At 42.7% G+C, this 19,219-nt stretch overlaps 1 protein-coding gene across 1 annotated transcript in view; it reads right to left on the reverse strand.

Annotated features, from left to right (window-relative positions):
- The window catches only part of MRPS5 (mitochondrial ribosomal protein S5), a gene marked incomplete at both ends in the record, with an annotated part of 43,664 nt that extends 31,982 nt beyond the window's left edge, over positions 1-11,682 (reverse strand). The window contains 2 exons of the mRNA XM_079532979.1: positions 7,440-7,577; positions 11,613-11,682. Of these exons, the coding sequence (XP_079389105.1) occupies positions 7,440-7,577; positions 11,613-11,682 (208 nt within the window). The remainder of the gene's footprint in view (positions 1-7,439; positions 7,578-11,612) is intronic.
- Positions 11,683-19,219: the final 7,537 nt, after the last annotated feature.

Raw genomic sequence — 19,219 nt, forward strand, 5'->3', positions numbered from 1 at the left:
CTGCTGAAATAGCCCAAGTTGTAAAACCAAACTCACCACACAGATCTAGCCAGCTACTGAAGAGCACAAAGCTACAAACAAGGGAAATATGTGATATCTAAGATTTTATTGTATGGCCAAAAAAACCAATCCACTACTGAAAGCATGTTTGCTGGTAAACTGATCATCAACAACTACCAACAGTGAAGATTCCACTGTTTTACTCAATTTACATAAAAGGCTCTTGTAATATTTGAAAAGGATTTGGTTTTGTGCCCTTCTATGCTGTTGTCCGATTTCAGATCAGAGCTTGCTTCAGAAGACGCGTTTCAGGTCACACCTCAGTAACTCGCAAGCATTACCAAAACAGCTTGGTGTAAAACCATACTAAAAACAGAATCAAGATCTGATCAACTGAGATTAAAAGTAGATTTCTTTGCCTCAAGAAAGATGAGAGTTCTGAGCTTGCTTGCTACAAAAAGAAAGGAAATACAAACAGCAGTAAATTGGAAAATGGAAGGGAACAAAAAGAGAAGAAAGGATTAACTTTGTGACTGAACGCTCATTTTTTCCACATGACAAGCAACTTTTGTTTCAATTTTTTGATGACAAACAGTCCAGCAGCAGAGCACCACAAATCCACATTAATATTAACAACATTAAAAAAGGAAGGTGTTATAACAAACAATTATTTTAGTGCGTTGTTGCCTGTCAGTGCCATTACAACTGTGCATCCATATTCTCTTAAGGAACTTTGTAAGGTCTTTGCAATCACTAACATTCATTTTCAGGCTTCAGCTTGGATTAAAACGCAACTTCTGTACGCAGATGAATTCTAAAATGGTATGATATTTCAGCCATTTCCTTTTTCCAATCAAAAGGAAAACAAAATTTGGAAAAAAAATTCTCCACACGTGAAATATGAGAAAGCATCTCAAAAGGGAATGCTTACATATTCTATTACAAGTGACAAGATAAATTACAGAGCCTAGACTCAGATGCTTAATGAAAAACACGTAATTTTTCTTTTCCTCAGAGGCACGTTGAAGGCTTTCCAGCTCCTCTGGGAACCCAACACATCACAGACCTCGATGCGCTCAAGCGCAGAGGACATTTCCTTGACCTTGTCTTCTATTGTAAAGACAAGCTTCTCCATCTCCAGAAAAGAGAATGTACCACTGCTGTGTTACTTACAGGGGTGAAAAGCAGTGAACAAATTCACAGAAGAAAAAACACTCAAATATACAAAGCACAGAAGTTGCACGCTGTAAATCACTGAATGTTGCGAGGATTTTTTGCCTTCCAATATTTGAAAGGAACATATAACAGGAGGGGGAACAACTGTTTACGAGGGTGCATAGTCACAGGACAAGGGGGAATGGTTTTAAACTGAGACAGGGGAGGGTTTAGGCTAGATATTAGGAGGAAGCTTTTCACACAGAGGATGGTGGCACGCTGGAACAAGCTGCCCAAGGAGGCTGTGGATGCCCCATCCCCGGAGGTATTCAAGGCCAGGCTGGATGTGGCTCTGGGCAGCCTGGTCTGGAGGTTGGTGACCCTGCACACAACAGGGGGGTTGAAACTAGATGATCTCTGAGGTCCTTTTCAACCCAGGCCATTCTACAATTTTCTGAGCAGCTGTCCATCCCCATGTGCTCATCCAATTCTCATTTTCTTCCCATAGCACATACCACTGCTGGAGATGGGATGCTCAGACAGACATTTGGTCTAATGAGGCAAGAATTTCCTCATGTTGTAAAAGGTCCTTTTTAACTACTAGATTGCCTTACAGTAATGTCTAATGGATCAGTTTTCAAATATGAGATCTGTTGGTTTTTTTTGAAAGACATTTCTGAAACGATGGTATGGACTCAGTAGGGACTCCTGATTTCTAAGCCTGTGATCTTAAGCTTTAGTGAGATACAAAGCCTGAAAAAAAAGAAAAAAAAAAAAGAAAAAAAAAAAAAAAAAAAAATCAAGACTATGCTCAGTCTTAAGCAATATACATTTAATTCGTCTTCCATTAGTTCTCCTCTGTTTTCATGTAAATATACGTTCCCGATGCTTCAATTTTACCTGTATAATTAGCCAAAGAACTTTTATTAAGAAACAAAGCAGCACATGGGCAGCATAACATATAAAAGACAAAGACACTGAAACAACGTTTCAAACTTTCAAAGACTGCTTAATAACAACAACCAAACCAGTTAACATAGAAGTGGCTGGGCAAAAAACCCACATAGGTAAGTTGTCATAAGAACAAAAGCTACAACTCATTTCAGTGGCTGAACACCAAGCAAACATGAGGTGAATGATTTAGGTGTCACTTCAGATTGCACATGTTAACTTCTACTTCCAAGCACAATACTTACCAAGGCTGGAGACAGCCTTATAATTGCTGTAGAACTGGGCACTTCATATACAATAAGTGAAACATCTAAAACAAAGGAGAAGTCTGATTTCATAGCTTCACACGTCTTCAACATACACATAAATACATGAGGCATCGCCCTCACAAGAGGAAATAAAACTGAGCAATGTGTATTTTGGAGATCTTGACATCCTCAATGTGGAAACAACGAACCTCTCCATATGCTGCTACTGACAGTGACAAGTGGTAACTCATTAGTTGTTTTTCTGAGTGGTCATACTTCATTAAATAAAAAAAATTAAAACCTGAAAAATGATCTCTTTTCCTCTTTGACTCTCAAGTAGGCAAGGCAGAAAAATGAACTACTTAATCTGAAGACAACTCACATAGGACTGGGAAAATTTAATATCAAATTTAATTAACACGTAGGCTTTCAGGAACTGATGCTTCCAATAAAGAACACAAATGCAGAGATTTATACAGAGTGTAATTGCTTGCAGTAAGGAGAGTCTCCAAAGACAACACATGTTACTCTGAGTACAATTTTATATTGTTGGTCTAAATACGATTCTCTCTTCATTGCTACAATCTATTCTATGAGCTCTGAAAGATAGTCGTGTTCCTCACTCTGTATTCTAACCTATAAGGAAACATCACCTAGCAACAGAGAAATCAAGTTCTTTTCATTTTTTCCCAACAGTAACTAATGGAATTAACACTGACAGGGAAAGCATAATTGTGGTACAACTGCAGGCTTAAATAAAAGATCTTTAGTCTCGTATACTCTTGGATACAGAACAGATTTTGGAGAAATTTTGCTTACTGTTATTGCCAAAAGGTTTGGATGATGGGGGACAATTCCTTTCAGTATTCATGACACATCTGTGTGCCTCTGCTGCCTTCAGAAATGGCAGCTTACATATTTCAACTCAATTCTGTAGTGTAAAGGTCTTTACTTCACATTTTGCTCACACAGATACGTACTTCTCCCATGAAGTATACAGCACTTTTTAAGCCGCGTTTCTCAACAACTACAAGCTCAAGCACCTGACCAGAAAAAGCCAGAACTAATGGAATTTAAAGCCCTCAAGTTGCCCTGGGCAGGCTTAGGTGGAACATTAGGAAGAATTTTTTCAAGAAGGTGGCCAAGCACTGGAACAGAAAGCTAAGGAACGTGGTGGTGTTTGCATCCTGGGGGGGATTTAAGAGATGTGCAGATGCTGCACACAGGGGCATGGTTTGTTGATAGTCAGACTTGGTGATCTTGAAGGTCATTTCCAACCCACACATACACTCTCCAGTCTGCCTGCCTGCTCAAAAGAGCACGTAAATGTGAAAAGAGGTAGGGAAGGAAAAGTGCTCTATCTTCTCACACAAAAGCTGGATGGAAACACGCACAAGCAATACTATCTGTTATGCCAGGTTTGTTGAGATACAGCTTTTCAGAGGGAGGTATTCATTTTCCAATCATCATCTGAAGGAAGAAAAATCAGGTCCTTTCTGCACATGAAATCGTTAAGTAAATACAAACATAATTGCTTTTCATATGGGGTGGGTGGAAAGGGGAGGGATGGGCAGCATTTAATCCTGAAATAACAAGAGCATTTTAAATTACTTCATCACAAACTCACTGAAGTGTATCACCAAACAAAACCAAATCCCAACATATGCCCCTTTCAAAGTGCAGCAGCCAGCTATATAGACCAGGACCACAGACTGCCTAGGATAACTGCAATTCCTCCAATTTAAATGAGTTAAACTAAAGATCAAGCTGAAGGGTACAGGTGACCCTGCTAACAAGAGCATGCCAACAATTTTTAGAGTATGATGGAAGAGAAGTAAGCCTTCATTAATGAGACACAAAAGTACCATCACTTTCTCAGTCACGAAGAACTGTCATTTGACATTTCATTTGAAAATTATATTTCACATTAAAAATGCAGATACGATCATTCCATGCTACCACTCTTCTGAAACAACCACATTACTAAAGGATATGAGTGCCATAACGTGATTTATACTGTTAATATCATACTTCATTTGAATTTTGAAGATGTTGAACTATTAAACTCCAGCTGTTAATTACCATGGAGAAAAGAAAGTGGAAACAACAACTCAGCAAGAAAACCTGCTCTGATACCAGCAGCCTTCCACTAAAACAAAACCAAACCAAACCAGGCAGGAAAACCAAAACAACCTTCTTGGTTTAGGAGTATTTCTAGAGAACCTAGAGAAGAATGATGCTTCAGAGAAGTAAAAGCAACATATGAAGGGATGTTTGTAAAACCCTGATGGAACCCAGAGATGCAGTAGTTAGTGTGCAAGGAGACTGAACAGCATGAAAAGCCAATGTTTCTCACAGGTGCTACTAAAAGGAAGCATGCAGACAGCTGCACATTGTCCATTCATGGCAGAGCAAATTCATGCATCCAGCTAAGGTGTTTGAACAGCCACCAGGGCAGCTCTTCAAAGTACTCTGCACTTGACAAGAAAGTGTCGTTTTCCTTTTACCAATTCTTCATTTACACCACCACAGCAGAACACAAAACCATGTCAAGAAGGATCTAGTAGCTAAGCTTCAACTGATCTCTGCTCCACACCCACAATAAACAAGACCCACTGAGCCCCACTCTAGTCAGCTCTTCAGATCAGTAAGGTCCCAGAGCTTCCCACCCACCCGATGCCCTCAGATGTGAGTCAGCGCTTTGCAGCAATCCCACGTGGACTCACAGGATGGCTGAGGTGGGAAGGCACCCCTCGAACTCCTCCTCCAGAAGGGCTGCCCAGATCCAGCAGTCCAGGCAGCTTCTGAACATCTCCAAATACAGAGATTCCACAGGCTCCCTGGAAAGCCTATGCCAGTTCTCAATCTCCACCACAGTAGCGTTTCTTTATGTACACACAGAACTTCCTGAGTTTCCACTGTCCATTGCTTCCCTCAGCATTTTCCTTCTAAAAACTAAAAGCCCAACCGTGCCAGATACAGCTGTTCCTGACACCCATTTCTCAGTTCCAGGAATAGGTGATCCCAAATGAGTTTCAAGAAATGGTGCACAAAATAAAACAGGTTGGTGCTGTATCCTAAGCCCAGTATAGACAGGGTTAGAAAACAACAGGTCTTAAGACTCACATCTACATTCACAAATTGAACAAACGAATTGCACAAAGTTTTGCTGCAGTTTTAACTTAACAGCTTATCTTTCCACTGCATGCATCTAAGCAGAAAAAGAACAGAACATTTGAGAGTAATCGTAATGCCAAGATTAGCACTGTACACCTCATCTATCATTATCTTATTTGTATGGGAACTCAGCAGATTTGGCTCATGTTTGAAATCAATAGCATAAAATTTTACGCTTCCTAACAAATTGCATGATGAATTGCACAAAGAAAAAGCAATTACTATATTCTCTAGGTTCCTATGGGATCACCTCATTTATCCAGCCTTTCTGATTGCTTTGAAAAAAATGCATAAAACTGTTTTTAAGCACCAAGTACTATTTTATCTTGTTCAACCCACATTTGTAACCTGCCTTTCTAACAAAAGAGCCTACAAAGTAAGGTAGCACATTACTTCCAAATGATAGTGTAATATGATTTTATCCAGTCTGGTTCTTAAAAGTGAAGAACCCTACAGACTGACCTCTTGAATAAAAACTGTTCTTAAAACAACCATACTTTGAAACTCTCAGTATTCCAGCTTCCATCTCTGCTGAATACATACAAGAAGTACTTCAATTATTCCAACTTCTTATATCTTATTAAAGTTCAATTTTATGTAGCTTGCCTAAATATAACTTCCTTAAAATTTTATTAAGTCAAGCAATAACGATGCCATTACAATAAATGCTTTTGATTAAGTCACCTAAAAGGCAGTTGGCAAAATTTCTCATAAAACAGACCTCATCTAGATGTTATGAATACAAACACAAATTAGGGTAACATCTACCCTACAAATAATCACAGGGAAATACCTTGTAGAGTTATATTTTAAATTTAAGATTCACAAAATCACTTGCCCACAGAACCTGTGGGTTCCCCATCCCTGGAGGGTCTCCAGGCCATGTTGGGCAGCCTGAGCTGGGGAGGAGGGCAGCCCGTCCCACACAGCCAGGGGTTTGGGGCTTTAAGGTCCTCTCCAACCTGAGCCATTCTGTGAGTCTATGAAAACAAGAAGAGTGCTTAGCTTCACAGATAGTTTTATCTTGCTATTAGTGCCTAAGCTCTAAGCAGTTGGCATCCTCAAAAACCTTCCCCATCAGCCTCCACACTGCAGCCCTTGGCAGGTCTTTCAAGCCCCTTCTACTATCATTTGTTTGGAAAGGAAAAAAAAAAAAAAATAAAATCCACCAACAGCCAAAATATACTGAATAAGAACAGACAGACAGCATGATCACTTAAACCTCTTTTGTATTTAAAATACATACACGACTCTACCACATTTATGTCATAAAGATTGGAAAACACCATTGTTCTTTAGCTTATGGGTTATAAAGTGTCAACATGACTCTGAAACTTCAGTTATCTCCTCCAGAAATTATGTTCTTACTATTCCCCCTGTTGCGCTGTGGGATAATGCCACAGACAAGGAACCACAAAATAGGTTCACAGCCATCATTCCTCAGTTACATCAACCACGCATTTAATTCCTTCCAGGATTGGAGGACAATACTGTAGCTGGGCTGACAATTAGCAAGACATTATCAACGGTTTCTGTTAAGCATGTTATTGTGTTTTAATTATTTCATTTTTGAGACACAACAGCTTAAATAATACATCTTGTCTATGGCTCAAAAACCATTTGGAAAATAAACACATAGTTCACGCTGTCAGTAAAGGACTAAGAAATAGAGGGGAAGGTGTCTTTCCCTCCCATAAAATTATTTTGAATGGATTCATTGTGATGCAAATCAAATGCTTGCTATTGAAATGAACTTTATGCATGCAGTTCCATCAAGAAATGTAGGTGCGACTATAATCTTATGAGATACAAAAAATTACTAAAGATAGATTTTTGTGATCTTCCCAAAGCAAACTTCTCTTTCTTTGTTTGCTACAGACAGTAATTTTAATACAATTCAAGACTTACACGTATTGAAGAAACTGCTTTGCCTGCACTGCTGTACTGTCACATTCTGGGGGACAGAGATGGAACACCGCACCTGGAAAGCCCATGCCAAGCTAGAATAGGAACAGCAATTCCCTTTCACTGGTACAGAAGCAAACCCTGGGGATAAAAACAGAAAAAAAGTGTTTAGATAAAGGACATTTTAATTTGAAAACAGCATTTCCCTCAAGCATACACACCACATAAACACAAATAACCCCCCAGTAACATTTACTCCTATGATTTAGAAACTAAAGGGAATCAGATGTGAAGCCTCTGCCTTGAAGCACTAAGTTGCAGAGGGAGGTGGGGTGGGACCACTGTAATAGGAAGTGTCACAGAGAGAAGGAAGCTAGGAGGCTTCTAACAAGTTGCTGATAGAGTGAGACTGCACCCTCAGAAGGTATAAATTGTCTTGGTAACAGAACTTGCAATAATGTTCTAAAACATGTCAACAGCAAGACATAAATACAGCACTGTATCACCCATATGCCTTGAGAGCTCATGAACATGCTCAACAACACAGATGTTTGTGGAGCTCCACAGCCGACCTCCCTCCTTAAGGAGCCCCACTTCTCCTTGCAGCCAATTACTTATCCACATCCAAACCACCTCTCACATCCCATACCTGCTGAACTTTTTAGAAGCCTGTGTGGAGGGACTCCACTAAAAAGCCAGCTGGGAATCATGCAGAGCGCATCAACTGGATCACCCTCCTGAGCCTCTCTGAAAACAGAACAAATCCAAACTCGGGATATCCTGGGAAGGGACCCATAAGAATCACTGAGTCCAACTCCTGGCTCCACACACAAAAACAAAACGGGCCAAGAAGAGTTCCATAACTTAAATACCATCACCTTCTAAGATTCTGACAGCAATACAAGAAAAAGCCTACAGAGGCAACAGAATCAGAACAAAGTGACAACAGAGAAGAATCACTAGGCAGTAAAATCACATCAACTGCTGCAGAAATACATTTCTGACAGTGGTCAGGGCACAGAAGAGAAGAAGTCAGATGTCAAAAAACCAAAGCCAAACAAACACCGGTGTTACAGAAAGGAGATGACATCTCCAACTGATCTCAAGAAGCATAATGATTCAAAGTAGTTTTATAGAAGTGCTACAACATCTGACAATTATGATTTGTAACATAAGCTCTTGAAGTGCAGGGTGAGATCCCTGTTTCTCTGAAATCAAAGAGAAAAATCTCCTAGCAACATTTTCTTTAAGGATTAAGTCTTCTTTAAAATACCATACATTACGAACTCACACTTTGAAGACTGGAAGTATGAGAATTCCAGCTGAGCAGGAAATCCAGCTTTTATGTATAACAAATCCTAAGAGCTGTGTTACATTATTCTAGATGCTTCGACATATAACTGGTTTGGTCCGAATTGCAACAGGACGAGAGAAGCAGGAAGATGCTTGGAGAAAAATAAAACAAACAAACAAAAAAATGCACCCACAAGAAACCTCCACAATTCCCAATGCATGAAACCCTGAGTGCTGGTATTTAAGGAAGCATACCCACATATCTCTGTGCACATGCTGCTACAAAGGGAATAAACACTCTAAAAGCAGAGCAAAAAATATATATTTATGGAAGGTGAACAGTGGAAAACATCAGTAGATGATCCTAGAGGTCACTTCCCATGTTAAAAATTCTACGGCTCTATCTCAATCAAACTGTACTGTGGTACCCACATGCATGCAGTTAATGCACCACATCCTCCATTTCCTACACAGCAACCACAATACAAGTAATTTGATGTGCCTATTTCATCCAAACCTTGTTACCCTCCACTGAAGTGACACATTGGTTGAATCACCTTTCATAGACTTACACACAGTGCACAATCCCTTTCCCCACGCTCAGGGCCCCAAACTGGCACGCACTGCATTTGATTTCTACATCACCCACACCCTGAAAGGCAGCAAGCAGCCCAAACACCCGTGCATTTTCATCATGAAGGCACTGTTCAGTAAACCTGAGCCCAGCTTTTTTTTTTTTTCTTAAACAAATGGCAACTACTCAGTAAACCCCTCTGCTTCTGGAATTATTTTCCACAGGAGTTAAATACAGAGAACTGTTCTTAGTTCTGTACTTGAGAGAAAGAAACACTGCAAGAAGTTGGTTTCAGCCATGAGAACTGCTCTGTTAAATAATAAAAAAACAACCAATCACACACACAAAAGAAAGCCTATTAAAAATAAAACAAACAGCCATTGAAATGCTTATGGCAGCATTATAATTGGAACTTTGCAGAAACTGCCTGAGTACGGGTACAGGCATACACATGGGAGGCTCTAGATTGAAATAATCACATCATTCTTAAGAAAAAAAATTTATATATATATATATATATATATATATATATATATATATATATATATATATATATATAATCTCTCCAAAAAAACAGAGGTGTGTCTATTTAAATTACAAATTGCAGATGTTGCAGAACAACAAATTGTTCTGAAGATATCAAGTGCTGTCAAGTTAATCTCTAACGGGCAATGAACGTTTTTCTTGCATGGAGTTTTTCTGTTTTATATTTTGCTTGCTGCTTTTTATTCAAATGAAATTATTACGCACAGAAATTACACATTCATACAAATAATCTCCAGTGGGAAAATATTTTGGAGTTATTACTATTTTCTCATGTCATCTCACAAGAGCTCAAGAAAGTCCCACGTAGTAATGAAATCTCTGCACTAAGTGATTCTCAAAAAAAACAAAACAAAACAAAACCACCTTTATCTACTTTGGAAAATTTTGTATGCAAAAACTGCTTTCAAACATTCTTGAACGTGCAAGCTGTAATTGTTTATTGGCTAAAGAACGAACATCACTTCATTATATGTTACCCTGAAGAAGGAGGCCAGGAATGTATTAACTACTTAGCTGTTCCTTTTAGAAATAGAGAAAAGGAAGGTAAGGAAGCTCCTGGACGCTGAAAAAATAAATAAATACTAACGAACATCCTTTTGGCTCTGAAGGCAAGGGAGAAAGAAGGAAAGTCTGCCAAAAGTTAAAACAAACAAACAAACAAAAAAAACACAAACAACCCAACACATTCAGCTTCCAAGTGTTCTAACACCAGACTTGAATATATTTTTAGGAAATTACTCTGGCCTTTCTTCCCACCTCAGTCTCCAGCAATATTTATTATTCAGAGGCTTTCCCTGTAGGACAGCCTTGCCTAGGACTTCAGTTCATCAAGTTACTTAAGTTCTATAAAGGGTTCTGACAGCAGATTGTAAAAATTTATTAGCAGGATTTGTGACTGGTACCACACATGGACTGTTGTGACAGAAGTCCCTTCTGGAGAAAAGGGAAAACAGAAAGAACCAGGAAGACAGAAGGTGGATGTCAAGGTAGTTTCCAATACAAGAGATGATTCCCCCTCACATAAATATCCCATAGTACGTATATACTTTACATTAGGACTCTTTTAAGATTTCCCTTTAAGACTGTGTGCATGCATGGTGTTCCCTGTTAAACTCTATGGAGATACATTATCGCAGCCCCTAAGGAATTCCAAAGAACACAAAGGGCGGGAGATGAGAATCTTTCACTGCTGCCAACTGGAGGATCCACCACGGGATTCACTGCTGCCAAGCCTTAAGGATAACAACGAGAGAGGGAAAAACTGCCCCCAGGGCTCTGCCCCAGGCCAGAGCAGCTTGGGCAAATGGAGACAGAGCTGCAGAAGGGCACGCAGCGGTGACAGAGACGAAGGGTCTTCAGCAACATAAAAAGCGCAAGGACCCTCAGCACCGCGCTGCCTCTGAGCCCACACCGCTTCACATTCGCTTCCCACAGACCCGGCAGCGCTCGCTGCTTAATAGCGCTGCGTAACAGCATTAACATCTGACGAGAAGCACGACTGCTGCACAGCGAAACGCAGCGCAGAACCTACAGCAGAATTACACGTCTCCGAATCGTCAGCCATGCAGCCAGAGTCTGCAGCTGCAGAGCACGATCTACGGGACTCATCACGAATACCTGCGAGAACAACTGGGTTCCCGCCAACACAGGCGCACGGACAACCAGAGCCGCACCGTCCCCGTGCCGGTTCCTCAGCCGCCCCCCGGCCGGCAGCTCAGCCCCTCATAGGCGCAAATACGTTACCCCCCGCCCTCCCCCCGCACCTCGCCAGGCCGCTCGTACGACACCATAGGCGCACGCCCGGCCGGCCGCCGCCACCACCGCCGCCGCCATGCTGACTTCCCACCTCCGCAGCCGGCCACCGTACTTAGCTGTCCAACGCTCTGCCTGATGGGTAAGCGAGGGCGAAGAGAGAGCTGCTCGCGACGGAAAGACCGAAGAGGAATACTGGAAAGTAGCGCCTATTTCCAGGCTGAAGCCACGCTGAAATTCTCCTCCCCGCCCTGACCACAAGCTGCTGCACTGTTAGCCTCCCGACAGGCATATTCTGAACAGCCCCAAGCTTGGAACGCTCCGCAGGACCCCACCGAATGCACGACCTCGGCATGGGGCTTTTTCCAGCGACAGATGGTCACGTGGATGGGGCTGGGCCACCAGGCGGCGGGCCGGGGCTTCGCGCCGCCATCTTGTTCGCCGACGGGTATGGGAGGAGAGCCGCCATCTTGTTCGCTACTGGGTTAGGGCGGTGCTGGTGGCCGCCCTCGTGCTTTGGCCGTGTCCCTTGCTGGACGCTGATTTGAGAAGAGAGCTTTGCCATGCAAGAAGGGCTGCTTAGCACCAAAGCCTTGTGGCAGGGCTGCCTGATGGTGAAGGTCAGGCTGTGTGCACTGAGTGCTCTGCATGGGCTGCAGGAGACGGAAGGAAGAAAAGTGACACGCAGTCCTGAAGGCCCATTCTTGGCTCATTCCTGTACATTCCATGGAATAAAAAAATACAAAGAACTTGTGAACTGACCCTGTATGATTTTAGGGTACTTTGTGTCATCTGACCCTCCTTAAAATTGTTTCCATCTGTTCTCAACCATTATTTTCTCAGGTTGAAAGGAAGGAGTGACTGGCTGAAAACAACCAGTTGTTTTCCATGCAGTTCTCCCTGTGGGGAGGGGCAGAGGTGGGAGAGGCCCTATTCCCAGGGCTCAGCCAGCGGTGAGCTTTCCATGCCCTGCTGCACCCCCTAGAACACAGTCCTGACCTGTCTTGCACCATAGTGCTTCTAGCTGTGTGCTGTTATCAGCTGTTTCTTTGCTGTCCCAGGGTAAAATCCTGTCATAGGGATTTCACAGGGAAAAATCCTGTCACCCCAGGACTGAAAGCAGGTGAGGCAATTATTTAGGCATACGGTCATTTATGACTTTATTTGGCCTATTTTTTTTTCATGAGTGTCAAGTGAATGCCTTGGCAGTAGAACAGATTTAAACCAGTAACAGTCATTGATGTGTGAACAGTACTGCCACTGGGAGGAACAGCGATGCAGGCTGATAACAGACTGTTCCAGGGTAGACTGCCTGCTCCACTGAAGGATAAATAGTGCGATCTAATAGGAGCAGACATAAGTTTCAGAGATGTGATTTCAATTAGGGTTTTCCTATCTTTGGATAATAGCAAAGTCCCAATCTAGCTCATTTGTTTCAGCAAGACTGATAATTTCTAACAACTGGCAACACAGACGCTATTTTTTGCCCTAGTTGTTTTGCCCATAAATCTCTATTATTTAAAGTTATTCTCCAATGTATACTTTCCTATCATAGCATCAATGACAAATAAGTACATTCTACTACTTTGGCTCCCCTTGGCTAGGAACTTCAGATGTGCAAAAAGAAACAGCACAGCATATTTGCAGCAAACAACAAGAAGAACAACGAAACCTAAATGTGAGAGTGGAGACTTGGTATAATCAGAATGATGGGTCAGCAGGAGAGAGGATAGTGCCTTCAATGGCTTCTGATTGAAAAAAAAAAAGCCTTCCAAAATATCAGAAGCTCTAGAAGCAAAGCTGGATGTTTTGGGCAGGCACTCCCCAGGGCTGCTGGGACTGAAGGTGAGTGAGACAGAGCCACTGTGCAGTAAGGGACCAGTCAACTGTCATCCCTGAGGCCCTCCTTTACCCCAGGCTATGGGTGCACATGCACGAGACCCCATTTCCAGCTCCTTACTGATGGGCTGCATCCAGTTCCATTCTGCACACACAGTCACTGGCTCCCTTTGTTGCCTAGTGAAGGGTTGCCAGGAGAAAGCATAATATATTCTCCATGGAAACCTGCGCTCCCACAGTTTGCTTTGATGCATGTTGGGGGCTGATGGGCAGCATTGAGGAAGAGATTGTTGGAGAGATTGTTAAAGAGACTGGATTGAAGCCATCGGCAGTATCCACGAGGGCATACCTGCCAGATTGCTGCTGCCTTTTAGTACAAGAGTGTTTTTGGGGTTTCTGCCAAAACCTCATGTTTCTCCTAAGCTAAGAATGAGTGACTGTAGTATGCCATCTCCCCAGTCACTCCTTAGCCTTCTTCTAGGGAAATCAGCTATTCCCTTCACAAATGCTGCTCCTGCCTGCAGTTTGCATGGTGTTTCATTTCCTCTTCTGCTAGGCATGAAGGCTATCATGCTGGGGAAAAAAAAGAAAAAGAATCACAGAATAACCTATGTAGGAAAAGACCTGCAAAATCACCAAGTCCAGCCATCATCCTTTACCAAACTATGTTGTGAAGTGCCACATCCACCCATCTCTTAAATACCTCCAGGAACGAGGACTCTACCACTGCCCTGGGCAGCTGTTCCAATGCTTGATATCGCTGCATCTCTGCAACCAATGACCAAATATGAAATTACATCAACACACTCATCTAGAGCAATTGCTGTTTGCTCTGCTTGGTTGCTCTTCCACTCCTGACACATAGGTCTGCATGGGCCTTGCAACTACTGGTTGTGCTCAGAGTCAAGCAGGGAAATGAGCAGGTGCACTGGCCATCCAGTTAGCATGCAACTGCACAGCAGTACTGCTAATGAAGGCAGAAAAAGGTCATAAACAGACTTGCAATTTGGAAGGTGTGTGTGCATTTCTGCCTTCTCTATGTATTGCTGTTACGAGTCTTTCAGCAATGATGTTCCTCAGTATTTAATTGTTTTGAGATGGCATCTGTGAGTCCCCAAAGCTACTGCCAGACTCAGCCACATGAAACTGGCATGTAGCTGATTATGCACATGGGGAACGGTTAATGTGATTGCTGCCATCATTCCTCTAGTGTTGCTGAGGTACAGTGTTATAATGTGCACATCAGTAATCAGCCAAAGAGAAAACTGGAAATTGAAGATTTCATGTGGACAGCTCTGTTAAGGTACACTGAATGGCAAGCAGGACAGAACATCATTTGCATGCCCCTTGAAATAGGTGGTTACTGCCAGGCACCTAGTTTGAAGGCTGTACAATCAGAAGAGAAGACTATCAATAAGCATATATGTAAAACAGGGTCTGACAGGACCAGATGGCTGGTCAAATATATCTCTCAGCCAGGTTAGCGTTCATCTGACAGCACTTTTCCATCTTTGAAGGAGAAATGCATTTCTAGTGAGATCTAAATATTGTTGCTACCCTGCATCAAATGCATCACGGTTGATTTCTGCTTGGCAGTAGCCAGAGATACTGGAGTAGTAAACAAAGCAACTGTTCAACACTTTGTGTTATTTATGTGTTCTCCTTCCCACTGCTGGCAGTAACAAACCATGCTCGACCTGTCTGGCATGGATCATTTGCTAGCCAGCAAGCTGCTATCTGTAAAACCCACCTGCTAACACTCAGGCTCCAAGAAGCTGCTGCTGTGCTCCTTCCAGCAGCATGGTTGGGGGAGCTGGATACCTGTCCTGGTAGCACTAGCTGCAGTGACAGCAAGTGCAGCCTATCCCAGCTCTTGGCACAAATCCATCCCCAGCATTGTGCCGGCATGAGCAGATGCCAACAGCAGGAGATCACAAGGGGTCTTTGGACCAGCCTCCACTGCTGCCATGCAGCTGCTCGCTCTTCCAAGAGCTGATGGCCAAAGGGAAGGCACAGTTAGAAATCCTGTAGGAATGGTGGCTGGGATTAAGCTGAGGCTCACATCTACAAGTTTCCTCTTGCAAAGATTGTCTTGTGAGATCCACTGTCACCTGTCAGTAGGAAATGAAATAAAGCTGCAAGCTCTTGTTCACATGCTCAGATCCCAGCCTTGACCCTGTATAAGTGTAAGCAGCAAAGAACAGAATAGGCAGCTTGGATACTGGTCATCCTACCCGTTATGGTGTGAGCAACTTAGTGACTCAGAAGTCATTGTCTTTTGGACTGCTGTCCAGTGCTGTCCTGCCATCTGGCAACCAAGCACTGTATATTTAGTTCCTTGCTCTCCTCATGACTCGGCTGAGCAACACCCAGCTTGTTTTGTGGTCATGGATATTTCATGAAATAAGCACAGTGAACAGTCAAGCAAAATGTCTGCTCTTGTGTCTGCTGCTCCCTTTTCCCACGCAATGAAAGAGGCAGTAGCACTAAAGCCTGGTGCTGAGAGACTGCTTCCCCCACAACAGTTGGAGCCAGGTTCTCTTGTCCTCCTGGAGACTCCCCCACGTGCCCTCCCTGAAGCCCCTCAAGGTCTGTGGAAGCCGGTCCTTGTAAGTAACATGTTGCCAGGGAGCAGGATATCCCTAAGGAATGTCTAGAAACTGAAGGACAGCTTATAACAGAGCCTAGAAGTTATGGCACAGAAAATGGATGCTTTCAGGCACAAAGCAAATATTCATTTTGCTTGAGAGAGCTTTTAAAAAATTAAAACATACTGTCATCTCCTCTTTAATCTACATTTCTAGAGAAAAGAGTTGATGAGATTTCCTTCCTTTTCTCCCTGACGTTATAAAATGAGGAAATTTAAAATTAAGGCAACACTCAGCAATTCATGAAAGCTCGGTCTGCAGGTCCTGTGAGCTGGTGGAGGTTATCAGGGCCAGCTGAGCTGCTTCTTGCCAGGTCTGAAATACAGAGCTCACATGAATGGAATACATTTGAGACTGCTCTCTGCTTTCTGCCTCAGACATCCCAGCATCTGGAGAGGAATAACAAGCCCTTCTTCCCTGGGCACAATAAGCAAGCTGTAGAAAAGGGTGTGGAGAACTGCCAGTGCCCACTGCAGCACCCCCAGCTCTGTGCAGAGCAGTCAAAGACCCTTTCTATCTCCTGCTCCTGGGAGCACCAAGGGAGAGCACTAAAGCACTAAAGCCAAGAGTAGCTTTCAGTGTTAGGTGCCTCTGGGATTCTGCCACCCGCATCACTCTAGGAGATGTTCTGGATGCAGCCTGGATGGGAAATGTGGCTAAGAAATACTTAGAAGAAATTCCATCACATTCTGCTTATTTTTTCCTCCTTTTCACTGCTCCCCACTTATCTGTGTTTTCCACATTTTGTCTCCAGTGTAGGTTTACTCAAAAGACAAGGCAGCACTCCTGAAGGTACCCTGGCTGAGACCTCAAGGAATGTAAAGGCTGACTGGAAATCAGTGGAACAGCCTCATAGCCACATCTTGTCAAGGTTTCTTCGAGCAGTTTAAAAAAATTAAAAATGATTATAGTCATATATGTAATACGTAGCTTGCTCTGAATGTAATGCTTCCTACTTAATTGCATGAAAATGACAACATATACAAAGAGCACAGTGACACTATTTGGTAAAGCAAATTCTCAACTACAAAACACTGTTTTTCAACATAGCCCCCACTGTTAGCTGATTTGTGTGGATTAGCTGATTGAGACATTCTTCATTTGGTGCTGTGACAGCCATGCATGGCCATCCAGAACGTGGCATTTTGTCAGACTGCCCCTCTGCTGCCGTCTGTCACATGCCATCAAAATGTAATGGGACAGTGGTGGGAAGGCTCAGCCTCTGCTGTTGTACCAGTGTATGGGAACTGCTGAATCATGGCCTGAACCTCTGACTGACCACCTGAGGCAAGCAATGAGTCAGCCACAGGAGAATATTCGGAGCCTACAACATCAGTAAGCATTTTCCACTTATTATCTTCCTGTTGCAATAATCTTACTTAGCCTAACTTTCCTGTATATTTCTTAATTATAATATCTGTATATTCCTTGATTACACAACCACCAACATCTACCTCTGATGTCATGGGCCAACATAATAAAATAGGAGGCATTACTTTCAGAGCAGCCCCCGTATTTTTTTGCTTGCGTAGCATCCTTCAAAAGAAGCTGTTGAAATATTCCATCTAGAGATGAAGATTGCAACAGCAGCCTGTGGAAACATACTAAAGGAGAAAAAATCAAAGTATTTCAGGTGGCAGACTCTGCCCTACAGCTTTACTGCGTTCACCTTACACCACATCCTCACTTGCTGCAGGTGCCGAAGATGGAAAGCATCCAAAAGTTTTGGAGTCTGCAGCAGTGCTTGGTTCCAGCAATGCTTCATCTCAACAAGCACTGACAGTAATTCAGCACGCTTCTCTGTTAGTACTAATAAGAAAATTTGCTTTCAAGCTCTGATATGCATGGTTTCAGGTGCCACAACAATGGAGGTTGGTAGCATGTAGCATTGTTCGTGTTCATGTTGCACAACTCTCTGAAGCTTTAACACAGAAAAAAACACAGGCAGTGGTGTTCCTGTGTTCCTGAGCTACTTTACCAGCTCTGTTACAAAGTGCCACGTTCCATGTTCATGGGACACAAAACAAGCTCCCAAAATCTCCCAGAGAACAGACAAATAGCAAAACAAGTACTCTATATGCAACATCCACAGACGTGTGTTCCTGAGCCAGGATGATGGCAGGAGAGTGAAGTTGGAGGTAACAAAGCTGTACCTGAGAGCGGGGGGCACAACATATGTGAATTTATACTTTCTTCCAGGCAACTGGCCTTCAAATTGGCTACAAAAGCTGACTAAAAAGCTGACTGAGAGCTGAATAGGAACAAGAGCTACCCTCAAAAATCTCTTGGAGTTGATTGATGAATGTTGCTGACCCCAAGAATGGGGTGGAATCTAAGGACTTCAACCAAGACATGTTTCCCAGGTTTTGGAGTCAGAGTGTGAAATCTATTTCTGATGTCATTTTTCTGCCTTTGTAAATGATGCTGTGAAACTTGACTGGAACTCCAGTAAAAGTGATACTTCTTGTTGTTATTGCAGTGTGTCTAGAATTAGTAATAGAATCACTACTTATTGTAGCTTTTCCTTCTCTCTCCACCTCAAGTAAAGCAATGCAGTTTAAATAAGGAACAGTGAATCACTTAAATAATGTTGCATAGAAAGTTGCTTGAGTCATTGCATATCACTGACAGGGATGGTTTTCAATAGCACCTTTTGGTTGCCCCACTCCAGAACTCCATCCATGAATTGCTTTTAGCACAGAGGACTACATCTTTCACCCGTGGGAAAGGGAATGGCCCAACTGACTCCACAGGTTATTTTGACGAAAGTTCTTTATTTCTCCTCTCTGCTCCTGGTCAGATCCAGCCTGGTTGGCCCAACAAAGGACATTTCAGCCTGAGAGGGGAAACCTCGACGTTACTGACAACCGAATCAAGGTCAGTATGTAAGCTGTCTTCAGTCAGTGCTGGGCTTTGCAGCCAGTCAGGGGGCATAAACACTTCTGTTTTACAAGGGAGGAATCGGGGCAGAGGGATTAATTGCCCGTGGAGTCCCAAGGCAGGGAACATTCAAGGCCATTAACTGGAGTTTGACATCTGGGGAGCTTTGAGGCTTGAAGTATAAAACTTTAGAAGAAGCTACGGTCTTCAAGCCAGATCACCTGTAGTCATTAAGCAGAAAACAGAGGTCT

This window comes from Tetrao urogallus (assembly GCF_951394365.1).
Source record: "Tetrao urogallus genome assembly, chromosome: 2".
NCBI lineage: Eukaryota > Metazoa > Chordata > Aves > Galliformes > Phasianidae > Tetrao > Tetrao urogallus.